General features: G+C 39.0%; 1 protein-coding gene across 2 annotated transcripts in view; it reads right to left on the bottom strand.

The window, feature by feature from the left end:
• Positions 1-12,571, bottom strand: part of cpt1ab (carnitine palmitoyltransferase 1Ab (liver)) — a 20,127-nt gene extending 7,556 nt beyond the window's left edge. Inside the window, exons 1-10 of one of the 2 annotated variants that reach the window (XM_014005570.1) lie at positions 12,431-12,571; positions 10,157-10,319; positions 8,392-8,534; positions 6,019-6,190; positions 5,796-5,897; positions 5,451-5,588; positions 5,274-5,351; positions 3,850-3,957; positions 3,169-3,256; positions 306-501 (exon numbers count right to left, since the gene is read on the bottom strand). In XM_014005570.1, the coding sequence (XP_013861024.1) occupies positions 306-501; positions 3,169-3,256; positions 3,850-3,957; positions 5,274-5,351; positions 5,451-5,588; positions 5,796-5,897; positions 6,019-6,190; positions 8,392-8,534; positions 10,157-10,297 (1,166 nt within the window). In that variant the 5' untranslated portion in view covers positions 10,298-10,319; positions 12,431-12,571. Of the gene's footprint in view, positions 1-305; positions 502-2,682; positions 2,768-3,168; positions 3,257-3,849; positions 3,958-5,273; positions 5,352-5,450; positions 5,589-5,795; positions 5,898-6,018; positions 6,191-8,391; positions 8,535-10,156; positions 10,320-12,430 lie in introns of both variants that reach the window. The other variant, XM_014005571.1, reaches the window with a different exon arrangement.
• Between the last annotated feature and the right edge of the window lie 445 nt (positions 12,572-13,016).

The raw sequence follows: 13,016 nt of genomic DNA, 5'->3' as shown, positions 1-13,016 counted from the left end.
TTTTTATTATTGTCATTAGTGATTATCTCAATTTCGGCTAAAAGAATTGACAAAGTCCTACACACTGTGCCTTTTAAGTTTTTAGTAGACTAATAACAGAAAGAAGGAAGCCTCTTTTTTTATAATATCAACGCCAAMTTGATTTAATATTCTGACACCTCTTTACTATCTTTTAACATTGTTTAGTCCAGCTCTGAACAATCCTCACTGAAAAATAAGAGTTTATTGTAACAAAGGTTTCCTCACAGACGGCRTCTCTTTGCCCTGCTGCTGGACTCAGAGCGGCCTCTCCTAAATCCACCCACCTTTCTCCGGCAGTAAGTGCTGCTAGTTTCTCCTCTCCGGGGAGCGGCTCAGACTTATCGGCCAAGATCCGCTCCATCTGCTGCTCTATCTCCCGTGGCAAGAGCAGCCGTCCGTCGTAAAACATCCACACCTTGAAGAAACGGCCCTTATGGTACACGACGATGTGTTTGCTCTCATTCACGTGCTGGATTGAGTCTAAATGAGAAAATCCAATGGTGGGAGAGAAAAGCAGAAATACAAATACAAGTGGGAGACAGGTGGTGAAAATGGGAATATATTTATTGTATCTTTATTTTAAAGTGAAGTCATTTTCTATAAATGTTTCACATCAAATGTATCTTTGAATTACTCATTTTAGAATCATTATTACAATGTAAAACTGATTTATTTTTTGTTATTGCTTCTATGATCTTTATGAAAAACAATCTGTGGCATAAACTCAAAATAAATGTCACATTATTTCATTGTAAAGACTGGAAGTGTTAGCAACCAGTTTATAATGTAACATCAATTTTGTAACAACAAATTACTGTGTGACATTTCCAGGTGTGTGTGTGCATGTGTGTGTACTGGTAGGGGTGACCCAGTTCCAAAAACTAAAAGGAGCTTGAAATGGGACGTGCAGGAAGTGAAATGAAAAAAAAAAAAAAAAAAAAAGGGAAATAATTTTGGGAACAGGAGGCAAATGAGAATACGATGAACTAAAGGCAATGTTTGTTTGAGCAGCGCATAAAAAGAAACCAATTCAGTTTGTCTAGTCATTTGTTTTAGCTCTAAAAGTTTTGATTACCCAGTGTTCAAACAAACATTGATCTAGTTAAAAGTAATAAATAGGAAGATGATATTTAAACCCAGGAGGAACCCATAGGAACAATAAGCTCACATCCACATTATACTCTGCCTACTGTGCTTTGGGTCAGTAAGGACATTTSTGAAAACCTGTGCATCAGATTCTATAGATCTCATTTTTCAGCTGCGAGAAGAAAAATAAAAATATTTGAACTTAAATAGAAATAAGCTGCTCACTGGTTATTGTTTTTACCAACCTGACCACAACTCACCAACTTCAACATCTCTAATTTGAACTGGTCCAAGTCTTGATTTGGGAACAATGGGCTTCATGCAAGAAGCGTTCGTACGCACAGATTTGTTCTTAAGTTGTGTGTACGAGTGATTTAGGAGAATTTGTGGCATTCACCAATTTTCTCATTTTCTAAGATTTTTTTCAGATATGAACAAAATTCACGAGTGGTCCAGACCTGTCGCATATTTTACATGCAGTCAGTCTGCTGTTGTTCAGACGGATTTTCTTCATTAATAACTTTATATTTCATTAGTTTGAAGATATTTAGAGATGAAAATAAATTACACTCCATAATTATGTTGAAAATATGCTATTCTGTTTGTGCGTGACTGCTCTTCTTCTGAATAAATGAAAACTATGTAACACAGGTGTTTACATTTACATTAAAATTTTTGACCAAAGGAAAACCGAAGCAGGACTAGAGAGAGAGATGAATATGATTTAGATTTTTATTTCTGTGACTGTACGACCCACAGGAGACACGACATTTACAGCAGTCGTTTCATTACTTGGCTTTAGCAGGTCTGATGCTGCTAAAAATGACAGATTTCTTTTTCTGGATCTCTGAGAGCAGGGCTTCAATCTCCGAACTCGTAAAGTTCTTCTTTTTTTACTTTGCAATGTCATTTATGAATGGACACTTCCTGGTATCTGGGGTTGGAAACGTAGCCTTATTTGGTGTTTTTAGGGTGGTAGATTATGCAAATCTCCTCTCCTCATGCACGAGCAGCTGATATGCATTCATCGGTTTACACTCCTCATTTACACACTTTTCCTGAAGATAGAAGACTTTGTTGAATCTGACGTGGCATGTTCGTACGAACCCTTTGTACGAAAAAAAGTAAGAGAAATTTAGGATAAGAATACGAACATGTTCTTGCATGGGGCCCAATGATTAAGCATAAAATTTGCATAATTTATATATWTTTTAAAACATGTTAGTTTTTCCTCACCTAATAAAATAATTTTGCTCTACTAAATAGCACCTAAAATAAATTTTCAAGCACAATTAAAAGKTTTTTTTGGGGAAAAATAATTATCTTTACCATTATACGTAAATTTTATGTTTTCTTGTTAGCACAACAGTTTATCTGATATTTTTGTCCTCCAAAGTGCAGAAACTAGAGTTTAGTCTCATGCAAATTAATACTAGGATGTGCATTTTAATGCACACATGCATGAATAACGTAAGGAGGTCTAGCTGTTTTTTTAAACGATACAGATAGACACATGTCCTGAGGAGAAGTACAGCAGGAGTAGTGTGGAGGAGGCGGCACTGCTAAAGACTCTACCTGTCTCTACACCTGGGACACGAGTCGTGTTGAACATACGCTCGTATTGGGCTGAGCACATGGGAATAGTGTGTAGGAACATGAGCTGAAAAGCAAAAGGGGAGAGTCAAACACAGATGACAAAGTAATTCACTAAAATCCCCAGAGAGCAGCAGCAGACACACAACTATACAGGGCAGAGCATGGATGAAGCGGAGCAGGGCTGATGAAAACTGGTTTAATGAGCAGTYTTAAGGGAGGAGGGAGGACCTTAGGAAGCTGCGAGGGAAAGAGGAACGAGCAGGGTCCAGAAACCAGTAGGCTGCCTACTCGATACCACCAGCAAAGCCCTGACGCAACAACAGATTTGTTTAAATTGTAGAAAACTTCCAGGATATTTAAACTTACGGCCAAATTTCAGGGTCGTGCCGACAGGATCGAGTACAGGAGTCACAGTTTCAAAAGGTGGCATGGCAGTGGGGCGCGGCTGATGTKCCCTCCTCTTACCTGTCTCCACACCAGGGATGCGGGAAGTGTTAAACATTCGCTCCCACTGAGCAGAACACAGAGGTACCTTGTTCTCCAGCAAGTATATCTAACGCAGCGTCCGTCACAGCAAAAGGACAAAACAGTAAAACACAGACAATCCAATGTGAGCGAGGAACAGAGCAAGCTCATGCATTTCGGAGTTTGCATAGATGCAAACAACTAGCCTTGGCAAGAGTTAGGTCAGCGTTTACACAACATCCTGTTTACTTTGCACATGTTGGAAGAATACACCATTTAGCATCATGCAGGTGGACAAAAGACTGACAAAAGGTGCAGGAAAGGATTACAATACAAAGTCAAAAGCATTAATAAGTGCTACTAAATAACAGGTAAACATTTACAGTAGTGTTGGTGGTAATCTCAACTTATTAGGATAAGCAAAAAGCAGAGTGCATTTCAAAGTCAGAGTGAGACAAAGCCAACTAATTGTGGATTTCAAACTTACTTCAAAGTACACAAGAAAAGATTGCGAAAGATTGGGAGTTCTTATTGGGAACGTAAAAAGGCAAACACATAGAGATAACAGCTAACGTTGAACAAATAAGACAGGTAAACATTTACACAGAACTGACGTGATCATGGAATTTGTCTTACTGCTTGAGGATTGTATGGAGCTAAAACAAAGAGATCAATACTCACTGGTTTGATCTGAGCTCGGTCCAGTTTTCTCCTGTACAGCATGATGGCATGACTGGCATTACCTGCCCGGGCAGCCTGGATGGACGTGGGGAACACGTACAAAAAGTCCTGTGGAGAAGATAATGGTTGCATCAGTATGTGATCACACATATGAACAAATTCCTCTCTGTTGTAAGAGACATGTTATCGTTTTAATCATTTTATCATCACTGATGGAGGCAGATTTATCTGTGATACATGTGCTGCATACTTTTAGGTACACTTTACTTTTGAYATACTCTAAAGAAAAAAAGAGCATTAAGTTGAGGGTTCCCACACCGTTGTCAACATCAGATTCAAGGACCTTTCAAGGACTTTACAGTACCAATTTCCTCAAATTCAAAAACCATGCGCAACGGCAGTTACGTACTGCTGCCGCAGAATGTTACCAACAAACAGCTTTAATATCATGTAAATTCAATGAAAAACTGAGCAACATAGAAGTTGTTGAGTCAGAAACAATGACGTCAGTTTACCGTAATCCTGAATTATCACCGCAACAAAGGACAAGTGTAACTTTTGGCTGTTTTCACAAACTTTCCAGGRCCTTGAAATCATTTTTTCAAATTCACAAACTTTCAAGGATTTCAAGGACCCGTGGGAACCCTGTAAGTTATATGAACGTCTATGACTTAAGTGACCCAAAATGTAGAGTTGTGCTGTTTTAGGTCATTAGATGATTGCGTGCGGTCTATTAGGAGTCACAATCAGGGTTTCCCCCTGCAGTTTTAACACTTATAGAAGTTGTCTTTGGCAACAATTTRTTATTTTTAATATCCAAAATGAAAAAGAAATCATCACTTCAGAGCTGTGCGCAGCACTACAGTGAATCCCCCACCCCACTTTCTTTCAACACACACACACAAACACACACGTTTCACCATCTCTAGTCATCAGCGTACACCAGATCAATGTGAAAACACTCACAGGAGGAATTCTAGCTGGATTGCACTATCAACACAGACTTTGAACTTTCTTCAGACACTTTATAGATTTTTTTAAAGAATTCACAGAAAAAAGGCATTAAGAATTTAAGCAAAACATTTGCTTCTTTCTATGTACAAATACAGTGAAAATTTGTTGGAAAAAGGGACACTTCTCTCAGTCATGGCTTCAGCGCTTTGTTAAAAAAAGGTTTGGTCATGTTGATGCATTTTAATGTCCGATTAACAGCTGCAAAAGTAAACAGATTTGAAAATTGGACCTAATAAATGAAATGTTTACTACTCTGCTACCTTTTTTTTCCTCTGAGCTATAAAATGCTCACAAAAAAAATGACACAGGGAGGCTCTTCGTGTCATTTTTAAACAAAGAACAGAATCAAGTCATTATTTATTGTTGCTAAAAAACAAACGAACAAAAAATAAATTAAAAAACCAGCTTACCATGGCATAATAGTTGCTGTTGACCATGATGGGTCCGCGGCCTCTCAGGTAAATATATTCTTCCCACCAGTCACTAACCTGCACCAGACAAGGAGAGACACATGGAAACAGATAGAAATGTTAAACAATCTGGAGTTTTATTTAATACCCAGAACAGGAGCTGAAACTCCAACTTACATAGTTGGATGCCCACCAGGACTTGAGTTTGAGGTACCACTGTAGTCTGGGTCCCAGATTCTTCTCAAAGTCTTTAGATAAAGCTGTCATCCTTTCAAACTTCTCATCCTCCATGAGTGGGCGCACCGACTCAAGGTACTGTAAACAGAGAAAATCAGCGAGCAAAAAAAGCTTTTTAATGTAGATCAGCCTATACAGGGCCATTTAAACCTTTTCATCTTTCTAGAACTGCCATGTCTGCTCTATTTTTAAACATAACAGCCTCAGTCAAATGCTAGGCTTATCAGGAATACTTCAAAATAGCTCAGTATTTGTTCAATCAAGGAAGTGAGARAGTGAAAATACCCTTTTGCAGGTGTCCTTGACAGAGGGAACGGGTAGTCGAGGCAGGGAGTTCTGGAAACTGTAGAGCATWGGCTTCCTGCCAGAGAATATCTTCACCAGTATCTGGACAGATAAGAGTTACGCTTTCCTCTTAAACGTAAACTACATTATTTAAATTACTCCTACAAAAGGCTGCTCCTTATTTGCTTCACAGGAAGTTGAACAGCGATCGTCATTGTCTCACCAGCCACATGCGCGTGGACAAGGGAAGAGAGCCGTGACGAGACTGCATCCAGCCGTGCCACGACAGCAGGCTCTTTAGGACGTTCCTCATGATCATTATGATGGTGACCCAGAGGCCCGTGCCCACCAGAACACCTCCAACTATCCTCTGGCTGTCTGTGGACATATATCGGCTGCGGACAGAGGAAAAAAAACAAATAATAAACAATAAATTAAAAATGGATACAAAATGTTGTCAATTTCACAAGATTTAAAACTGAACCTATGTGTAAATTAAAGGGAGATAAGACGTTAATGTATTAAAAGTAAAAAAAGGCCTGACTATTAATTCAAGCTTGTTGAAAAAATACCCAATCTGAGTGTGCTCCAACACAGTGGAAACATTGGACAATTAAAACTGCACAGCAGCTGCCAGACCAGGCCAGTCCACAGTCAACAAAGACAGCTTACATTATGACTGATAACCACTGCATTATTTAACACACACACACACACACGTGCTGACACACAACACATCTGATTAAATCCTAAACTTTGTGCAGCCTTTTGGGTATGAATAAAACARAAGTATTAATTTTATCATCAATTTTTTGACGTAAACACCAACAAAGTATCAAAGATTTTGGACATTGCTCAGAGTAATTCTGCCATAAACAGAAAACTGATTGTACAAACTGACAGTATTGATAAAGCAGCACCGGTACAAAAAGTGTTCACTCGACATCACCACACCTGAACGACGCCGTTGGCAAACATTAAAATGAGGTGCGATGATGGAAAAAACAAAGTGTAGCGCTCAGAATGCTACACTATTGTCAAGATTTATCTTTCTTTAATTGTAGATAATATCTGCCCTGCCATTTACTAACCAGCTTCTTTTACTACAAAAGCAAACCTTTGGTTTACAACACACAGTTCACTTTGTTTATGCAACCTGCTAAGTAAAAGTAATAAAAGGAATTTTAACTTTGAAATAAACAAACAACAAATAACGCTAAGGCAGACTTACTGTGCRACACCCTGTTCGGTTTTATGTCGTCCTCTTTCAGCTGGCGACGTCTCACTGAGTTTTTTTTATTCTTTCCGTAAATTTCCTTCACTTTTTCATAAACTATGTAAGTGGTGGAGGGGGTGATCGCAATTATTTTATGAAGACAAAAAAAGAAGAGAGAATAAATTGAACCAGCTTGGATTGAGGAGGGTAGTGATGTTACAGCTTCAGTATCTGCTGTTGTGTGTTGTTCGCACAAACCCCACTCCCAGTCCTTCCATAACTTTACTTAAATTTCGTAAACTTCAGTTAACTTCGTAAAGCAGAGTGGTTATTTTCAGAAGCCGAAGGAAGACACGGGGAATAAATTGCGCCGGCTTGGATAGAGAAAGTGGGTWGTGATTTTACAGCTTCAGTAACTGTTGTGTTGTTGTCACAGTCTATGGTTCCAGACTGTTGGTAACTTTTTTTTACCTACGGAAATTTTGTAACCTTTCATRAGCTTTGCAAAGACCCTGTCATACAATGGTTTAGACCAGTGATTCCCAACCAGGGGTACAGTACCCCTTGGGGTATGCAAGCATACTGCAGGGGAGTACGTGGAAAAATTTCCCAGGTGTGTAAATTTTTTTTTTTACAAAAATAGGACTGAGATGTGTAGGGCATTGTGATTTCTACAATGTGGAAAATGCAAACGGAATCACGAAATTGACGCGGAATCTYATGGAATTTGCTCATTTGGGGTATTTGATGTATTTTGGACGCTGCTGCTTCCTGCATCTGCCAWGACCTGGTTTATTTATTTAATTACTTATTCTCTTTCAAGGCAATGTATTTATCTTTATGTTTTTTGAGTTGAAAAGAATAAATGCCTGAGGGGGTTWAATAAATACTTTTCATTTAATAATCAGCTGTTGTACATTATAGTTTTGACAGAGGGGTACTAGTGGTATGACAAAATGGCTCAGGGGGTACACAAGTCTAAAATGTTTGGGAACCACTGGTTTAGACAACTGATGCCGACCTATGGAAAGTTTGCCCAACACTAAAGATGTCTAAGTTGAAAAATTAGTGCTTTGAACAAACTCTACTCAAAGCCTCTTATACTATAATGCTAACAATTAGTTTGAATATACAGTGAGTAAAATAGTCGGTCACAACAAAATGTAAAAACTTCGTAAGCGGGGTATGGGTGTGGCTTAAAGTGTTGACTCCCTCCTCCAAAATCCTACCCAAAAGCCTGCTTTTAATACAGTGTGCATATATCTTAATTTATTTTTTTGATTTGGGTTTTATTTTTATTTTTTTTTACAGATCTTTCATGTAACACTTCTTTACTCATGAAGTGCTTCGACAGTAACTGACAGACATCAGAGGTCCTACCTGATGGGGACGTGTTGACCCAGTTTGGCGATCAGCCCCAGAGAAGGATCCAGCTGTTTATATTTATTGTACGACATGTAGGACACAACCACTATCATGAAGCCAGCCGGGCTGCCAGGGTATACACCAGTCATCACCCCATTCTGTAACAACATTCAAAAGCAGCGTGAATGAAGCCGACATTATAAAACAATGCCATAAACACATGGTCAGAGGTGAAAAGGACAGATGTTTATCATCACTAGAAAAAAGAACGGCATTAAAACAAAACACTGGCAGGTCTTTGGGTTTGCGTGGTTCAGTATGACKGTGTGTAAAAAACAAGTAGGCCAAAAGTCAGGAGATAAAGAATACACAGGAAAGTTGGTGTGAGAGAGGGTGACCTTCAACCGGGAGCATGTTAATGCAACTCAGTGAACACATTTACAGAAGAGACATTACTGAATAAAAACAGGTAGGGATGTTTCTGTCCCCAAAACTAATCTGTCTTTTAAAAAAAATAAGGATCAGCTGATCCAGTCATAATTTGATACTTATTTTGATTCTTGTTCCACAAGTGGATACGTGTTTCCTTGTAAGCACATTGTTGGGAATTGTTCCTTGTACTCCTTCAGCTAATGATCAACTCCTGTTATGTTCTGTGACTCATGAAGATATGAGCCTAACTAAAGGCACTTTTCAAAACAGTTCTGTGAACTGGCTGCAAAAACCATTCCAACTTTAAGCTGCTTCTGGCCTTCAYGAATCACTAATCGAACCGACAACATCCCGCGTAGATGTGAGCTTTCAGCAATGAAGTCCTGACAAAAAAAAAAGGCGTGGAGTGGAACTCACCCGCATTGAAATGTGTAAAGGACGTCACCTTAATATTATTTTGAAACATAGTAGATACTTTTTGTAACTAACGCATTTTTTAACAACATGCAATCTATCTTTTTTTTGTTTTGTTTTGGTTAAACTTTTAAATCAAGTGTCCAGGTGGTTGAACCACAAAGCCGGTTTGCCTTTTTAAATGTCAACTCTGCTGCAACCTTGCTCAGCAGCAAAATAATGCATCACTAGTGGGCTGGCTTCAACCCATCATTCCACCTCAGCCCATTCCAGAAATCCCATCAAAGCAGCCAGAAGGCTCCTCAGTCCTGGCTTGTGAAAATGCCTTGTGTCAGAACACTGCTTTTTAACGTAGGCTTCATATATTGCTGCTTTAAAAGAAAGAAGATGCTAACTGGCTAAAATCATCTATGAACCATCGTCAAAAAATGTTCCAGAAAACACACTCATGTTGGCTTTGTCTCCGTGGAAATCTTCCACACTGGSTTTAATTTTTTTCCATGTTGTGATTCAGCTTTGCTACTGTTTAGCCTTCACGTCAATGCCGTGTCGCGGGACTGACAGTATGCTGGCGCAGACCACTCAGTTGACACCCAGGCGATTTAATTTCAAGGCCTGTAAATTACAACCCTACATCATATTTTGGCTGAAATTGTAGATCGTATCGGACCAGGAGCTGCCAGTTATTCTGATACTGATCAATGAAACGTGCCTTCATCAGCTCGGGGCATCCCTGATAACGTGAGCTCTTTAAAGGTTGTTGCTGCCTTTAAATTTACTAAAAAGTAAAAAGACCAGTAACTACTAAGAAATACTAGTGGCAGGAAACAAAGAGGGAGAAAAAAAATCATATAAACTTTGCCGAAGCTCAGCAGATTTTTTTAAACTGATAAGCACGTGGACGTTGTCCTTTCGTGCACAGAACACGACCTACCTTAAAGCGGATGAACCTTTTCTTCCAGGAGTGGAGACCAGAGAGGTAGACCTGCCGTAGGGCTTCGTGGCACAAATGTAGGTCGATGCCATCAGGGGTGACTGTGAACTGAAAGGCCACCGCCTGGTGAGCTTCTGCCATGGTGGCTACTGACGCGCAGTCCCTTCAGGGAAACAAAAATACCAAAACAAATGAAGGAATTTAAAAAGGCCAGTGACACCTTTACATCTATTACAACTAATCTGGATATCCAGGTGATGCGATGAATAGTTCAGTAAAATAAATAAATAAATAAATAAATAAACTGCACAACCTCTTAACTGAGGCGTGACATATAACTGCTATAAAACAAAGTTTTTTAAGTGCCAAGTAAATATAAAGATACACCATGAAAATTTTAATAAAACAAAACATGTCTGCACTTCTTTATTGCTTTGATTACCCAAAGTCCACAAAGTTTTTTAGGTAATTATATTAATTACTATGCTACTTAAACTGGCTCCTGGTTTTAGTCTGTAACTAATTGTTAAACAGGTTAGGCAGCTGTGAAAAAGTTAACTAGAAAAATGAAAATGTTTCATAAACGACACTTTAGAGGTATCGTTTATTTTACATTTGCAAATCTCACGTGGTGAACCAATACTCTAAGTATTTTAATATTTACAAGATAAATTAGATTTATAGGTGACAACCATATCCTTGGGTCAAAATATTTGACGTTCAAACGAATAACTTACATTTTATTTGCATGCGCTTTAATAATGATTGAACAAGTCACAAGCACATAATGGCTATTAACAATCTGTTAGCACGTAGAATATGTGTTTGGGATTAGCAGCTACTACCACAGCAAATTTAAGCTCAAAATCTGTCAAATTCACGGAGTTATGCTCTGTCTTGTCCTTTTTAAGGTATGTTGGCTGTGGCAGCCATCTTGAATCGAATTGTCACAAATAATTAATCAGCTGTAAATGCACATCCGATGATTACTTTAAGCAAGTTTCATTAAAATCCGTTCAGTGGTTCGTGAGATATTTTGTTAACAGACAGACACGGGAGCAGGCTTTAGAGGTGCAGAGGATGTTCCCACGGTTTTGACAGATCAAAAAAAGAGACTTGATCTATGTTTCTCCGCAAAGTTTTTTTTTTTTTTCGTCAAGAGTGAATCTTTTAATTTGTGGTTTTTGTAAGCAGGACACGCCTGCAGCCCTGAAGGAGCAGCATCCCTGCACACAGAGCAGTGTGAGCCGGTCCGTCCCCCTCCCCCCAGCTCCTCACCGCATCACATGATCCGCCCTGTGCTGCACAAACTAGGGGAAAGGTCGCCGCGCTGCGCCGCCTGGAAACACCGCAAAAACTGACAAAACTGCAAGCGCAAACCTCGCCTCTGCGTCTCATCTGACAGCCGATCAGTTATTGTTATTATTATTATTATGCGCCAAAGCGGAAGCAAAATCCCACCCAGCTGAATAAAATGTGCGAACTGCTCCTTTATTTTTCGCGCCCTGATTGAACCAAATCTAAACKAATCGCCCATTAGAGACATTTTCAGAATAAAACATCCACTCACTGCCCACGTGGTCAGCGTGAAATGGGGTCACAGCACAGGTATGAACCCCCAACACCTGTTATAAAATGGAAATTAACCCTTTATCTCCCGTGTGAGCGGTTTGATCAAGTTCATACAGAAATGAAAGGACACGGTGACCAGGTTTACACTGACCTTCACCAGGTGACATTTTAACACATTTAAACTCCACAGTTGCGTTTGTATTAATCACAATTACACATAAACTGATCTGTAAAAGGAGCCAGTAACTACTGGATGACAGCATTACTTAATAACAGAGTTATGGTGTGTGTTGCCAAGTTGTGGCCAACGAATGACCTTTAATTGGACTTTTGCCTACATTAATCTGAGCGTAATATTTACACTCTGCCTCATATCAATACAAAAACAATGATATCATGTTTGACAGAATATGTGAACGACCCGTTTGTTTTGACATGGTTGTGAATTTGAACAATAGTTTGTCAAAAAGAAAACCGATAAGGAAAGGCAGCAGAGTGSTTTCTACGTGTTAGTGGTGGAGGCAGGTGAGGACAAATGTTTCACATGGTTTCCTTTGACTTGTCTTTTTTTTCTCTCTCTCTCCTCCCTGAAAGCCATGTAGCTATTTGGACACCAAAAGCAGCAGAGAAGAAGGCAGGAAGAGCACGCTTAAGGAATGCAGCTACRCGCTTAAATAACATTTATTTAAAAACAATACTCACCGACGCTTTTATCTCTTTTCTTTCAGTTGTGGGCGGCAGCGGCTCTTTCGGTATTTTAAGAAAGATGCGGCTCGTCTGTGTATGTCTGCGCAAGCTGCTAATGTTGCATGAATGGGAGCGCAGACTTGTATACAAGGCCTTCCCCTATTGGCTGCGTCACACTGTTCTCCTTTTGGTGTCCTCAACTGAAGTTCGTGGTTGTAACAGCGCCCCCTGKTGTGGAAAAGTAACATTTTTGTCATTTTTATATAAACCTGCTATCTTTTTGGACTTCAGGCCTTTTTTTTTTTTTTCTTGAAAGGAATGATGTAATTCTTGAAAGTTATGATGAAACTCTTCAATACCTTTATCCCCCACTTTGGCTGAATATGTTGGTGTGGATAAAGTTGTAAAATAGTTTCAATACAACAGAGTAAATGATTTTAAATTCTTATTTTTTAAATTTTTTTAGGTGGGTGCAAAAAAAAAGATGTTTATAAAAATACAACAACAAAATAAGACAGYAGATCAGAGGCGTCAAACTCATTAATACTGAAATGATCTAAAAAAAACTTATGGAACAAATGGCTAGTGAGATGTCTAAAAT

This window comes from Austrofundulus limnaeus, unplaced genomic scaffold (assembly GCF_001266775.1).
Source record: "Austrofundulus limnaeus strain Quisiro unplaced genomic scaffold, Austrofundulus_limnaeus-1.0 Scaffold31, whole genome shotgun sequence".
In the NCBI taxonomy this organism is placed as follows: Eukaryota; Metazoa; Chordata; class Actinopteri; order Cyprinodontiformes; family Rivulidae; genus Austrofundulus; species Austrofundulus limnaeus.
The sequence above is the reverse complement of the archived record's forward strand: the minus strand, read 5'-3'. Positions and strand labels throughout refer to the sequence as shown.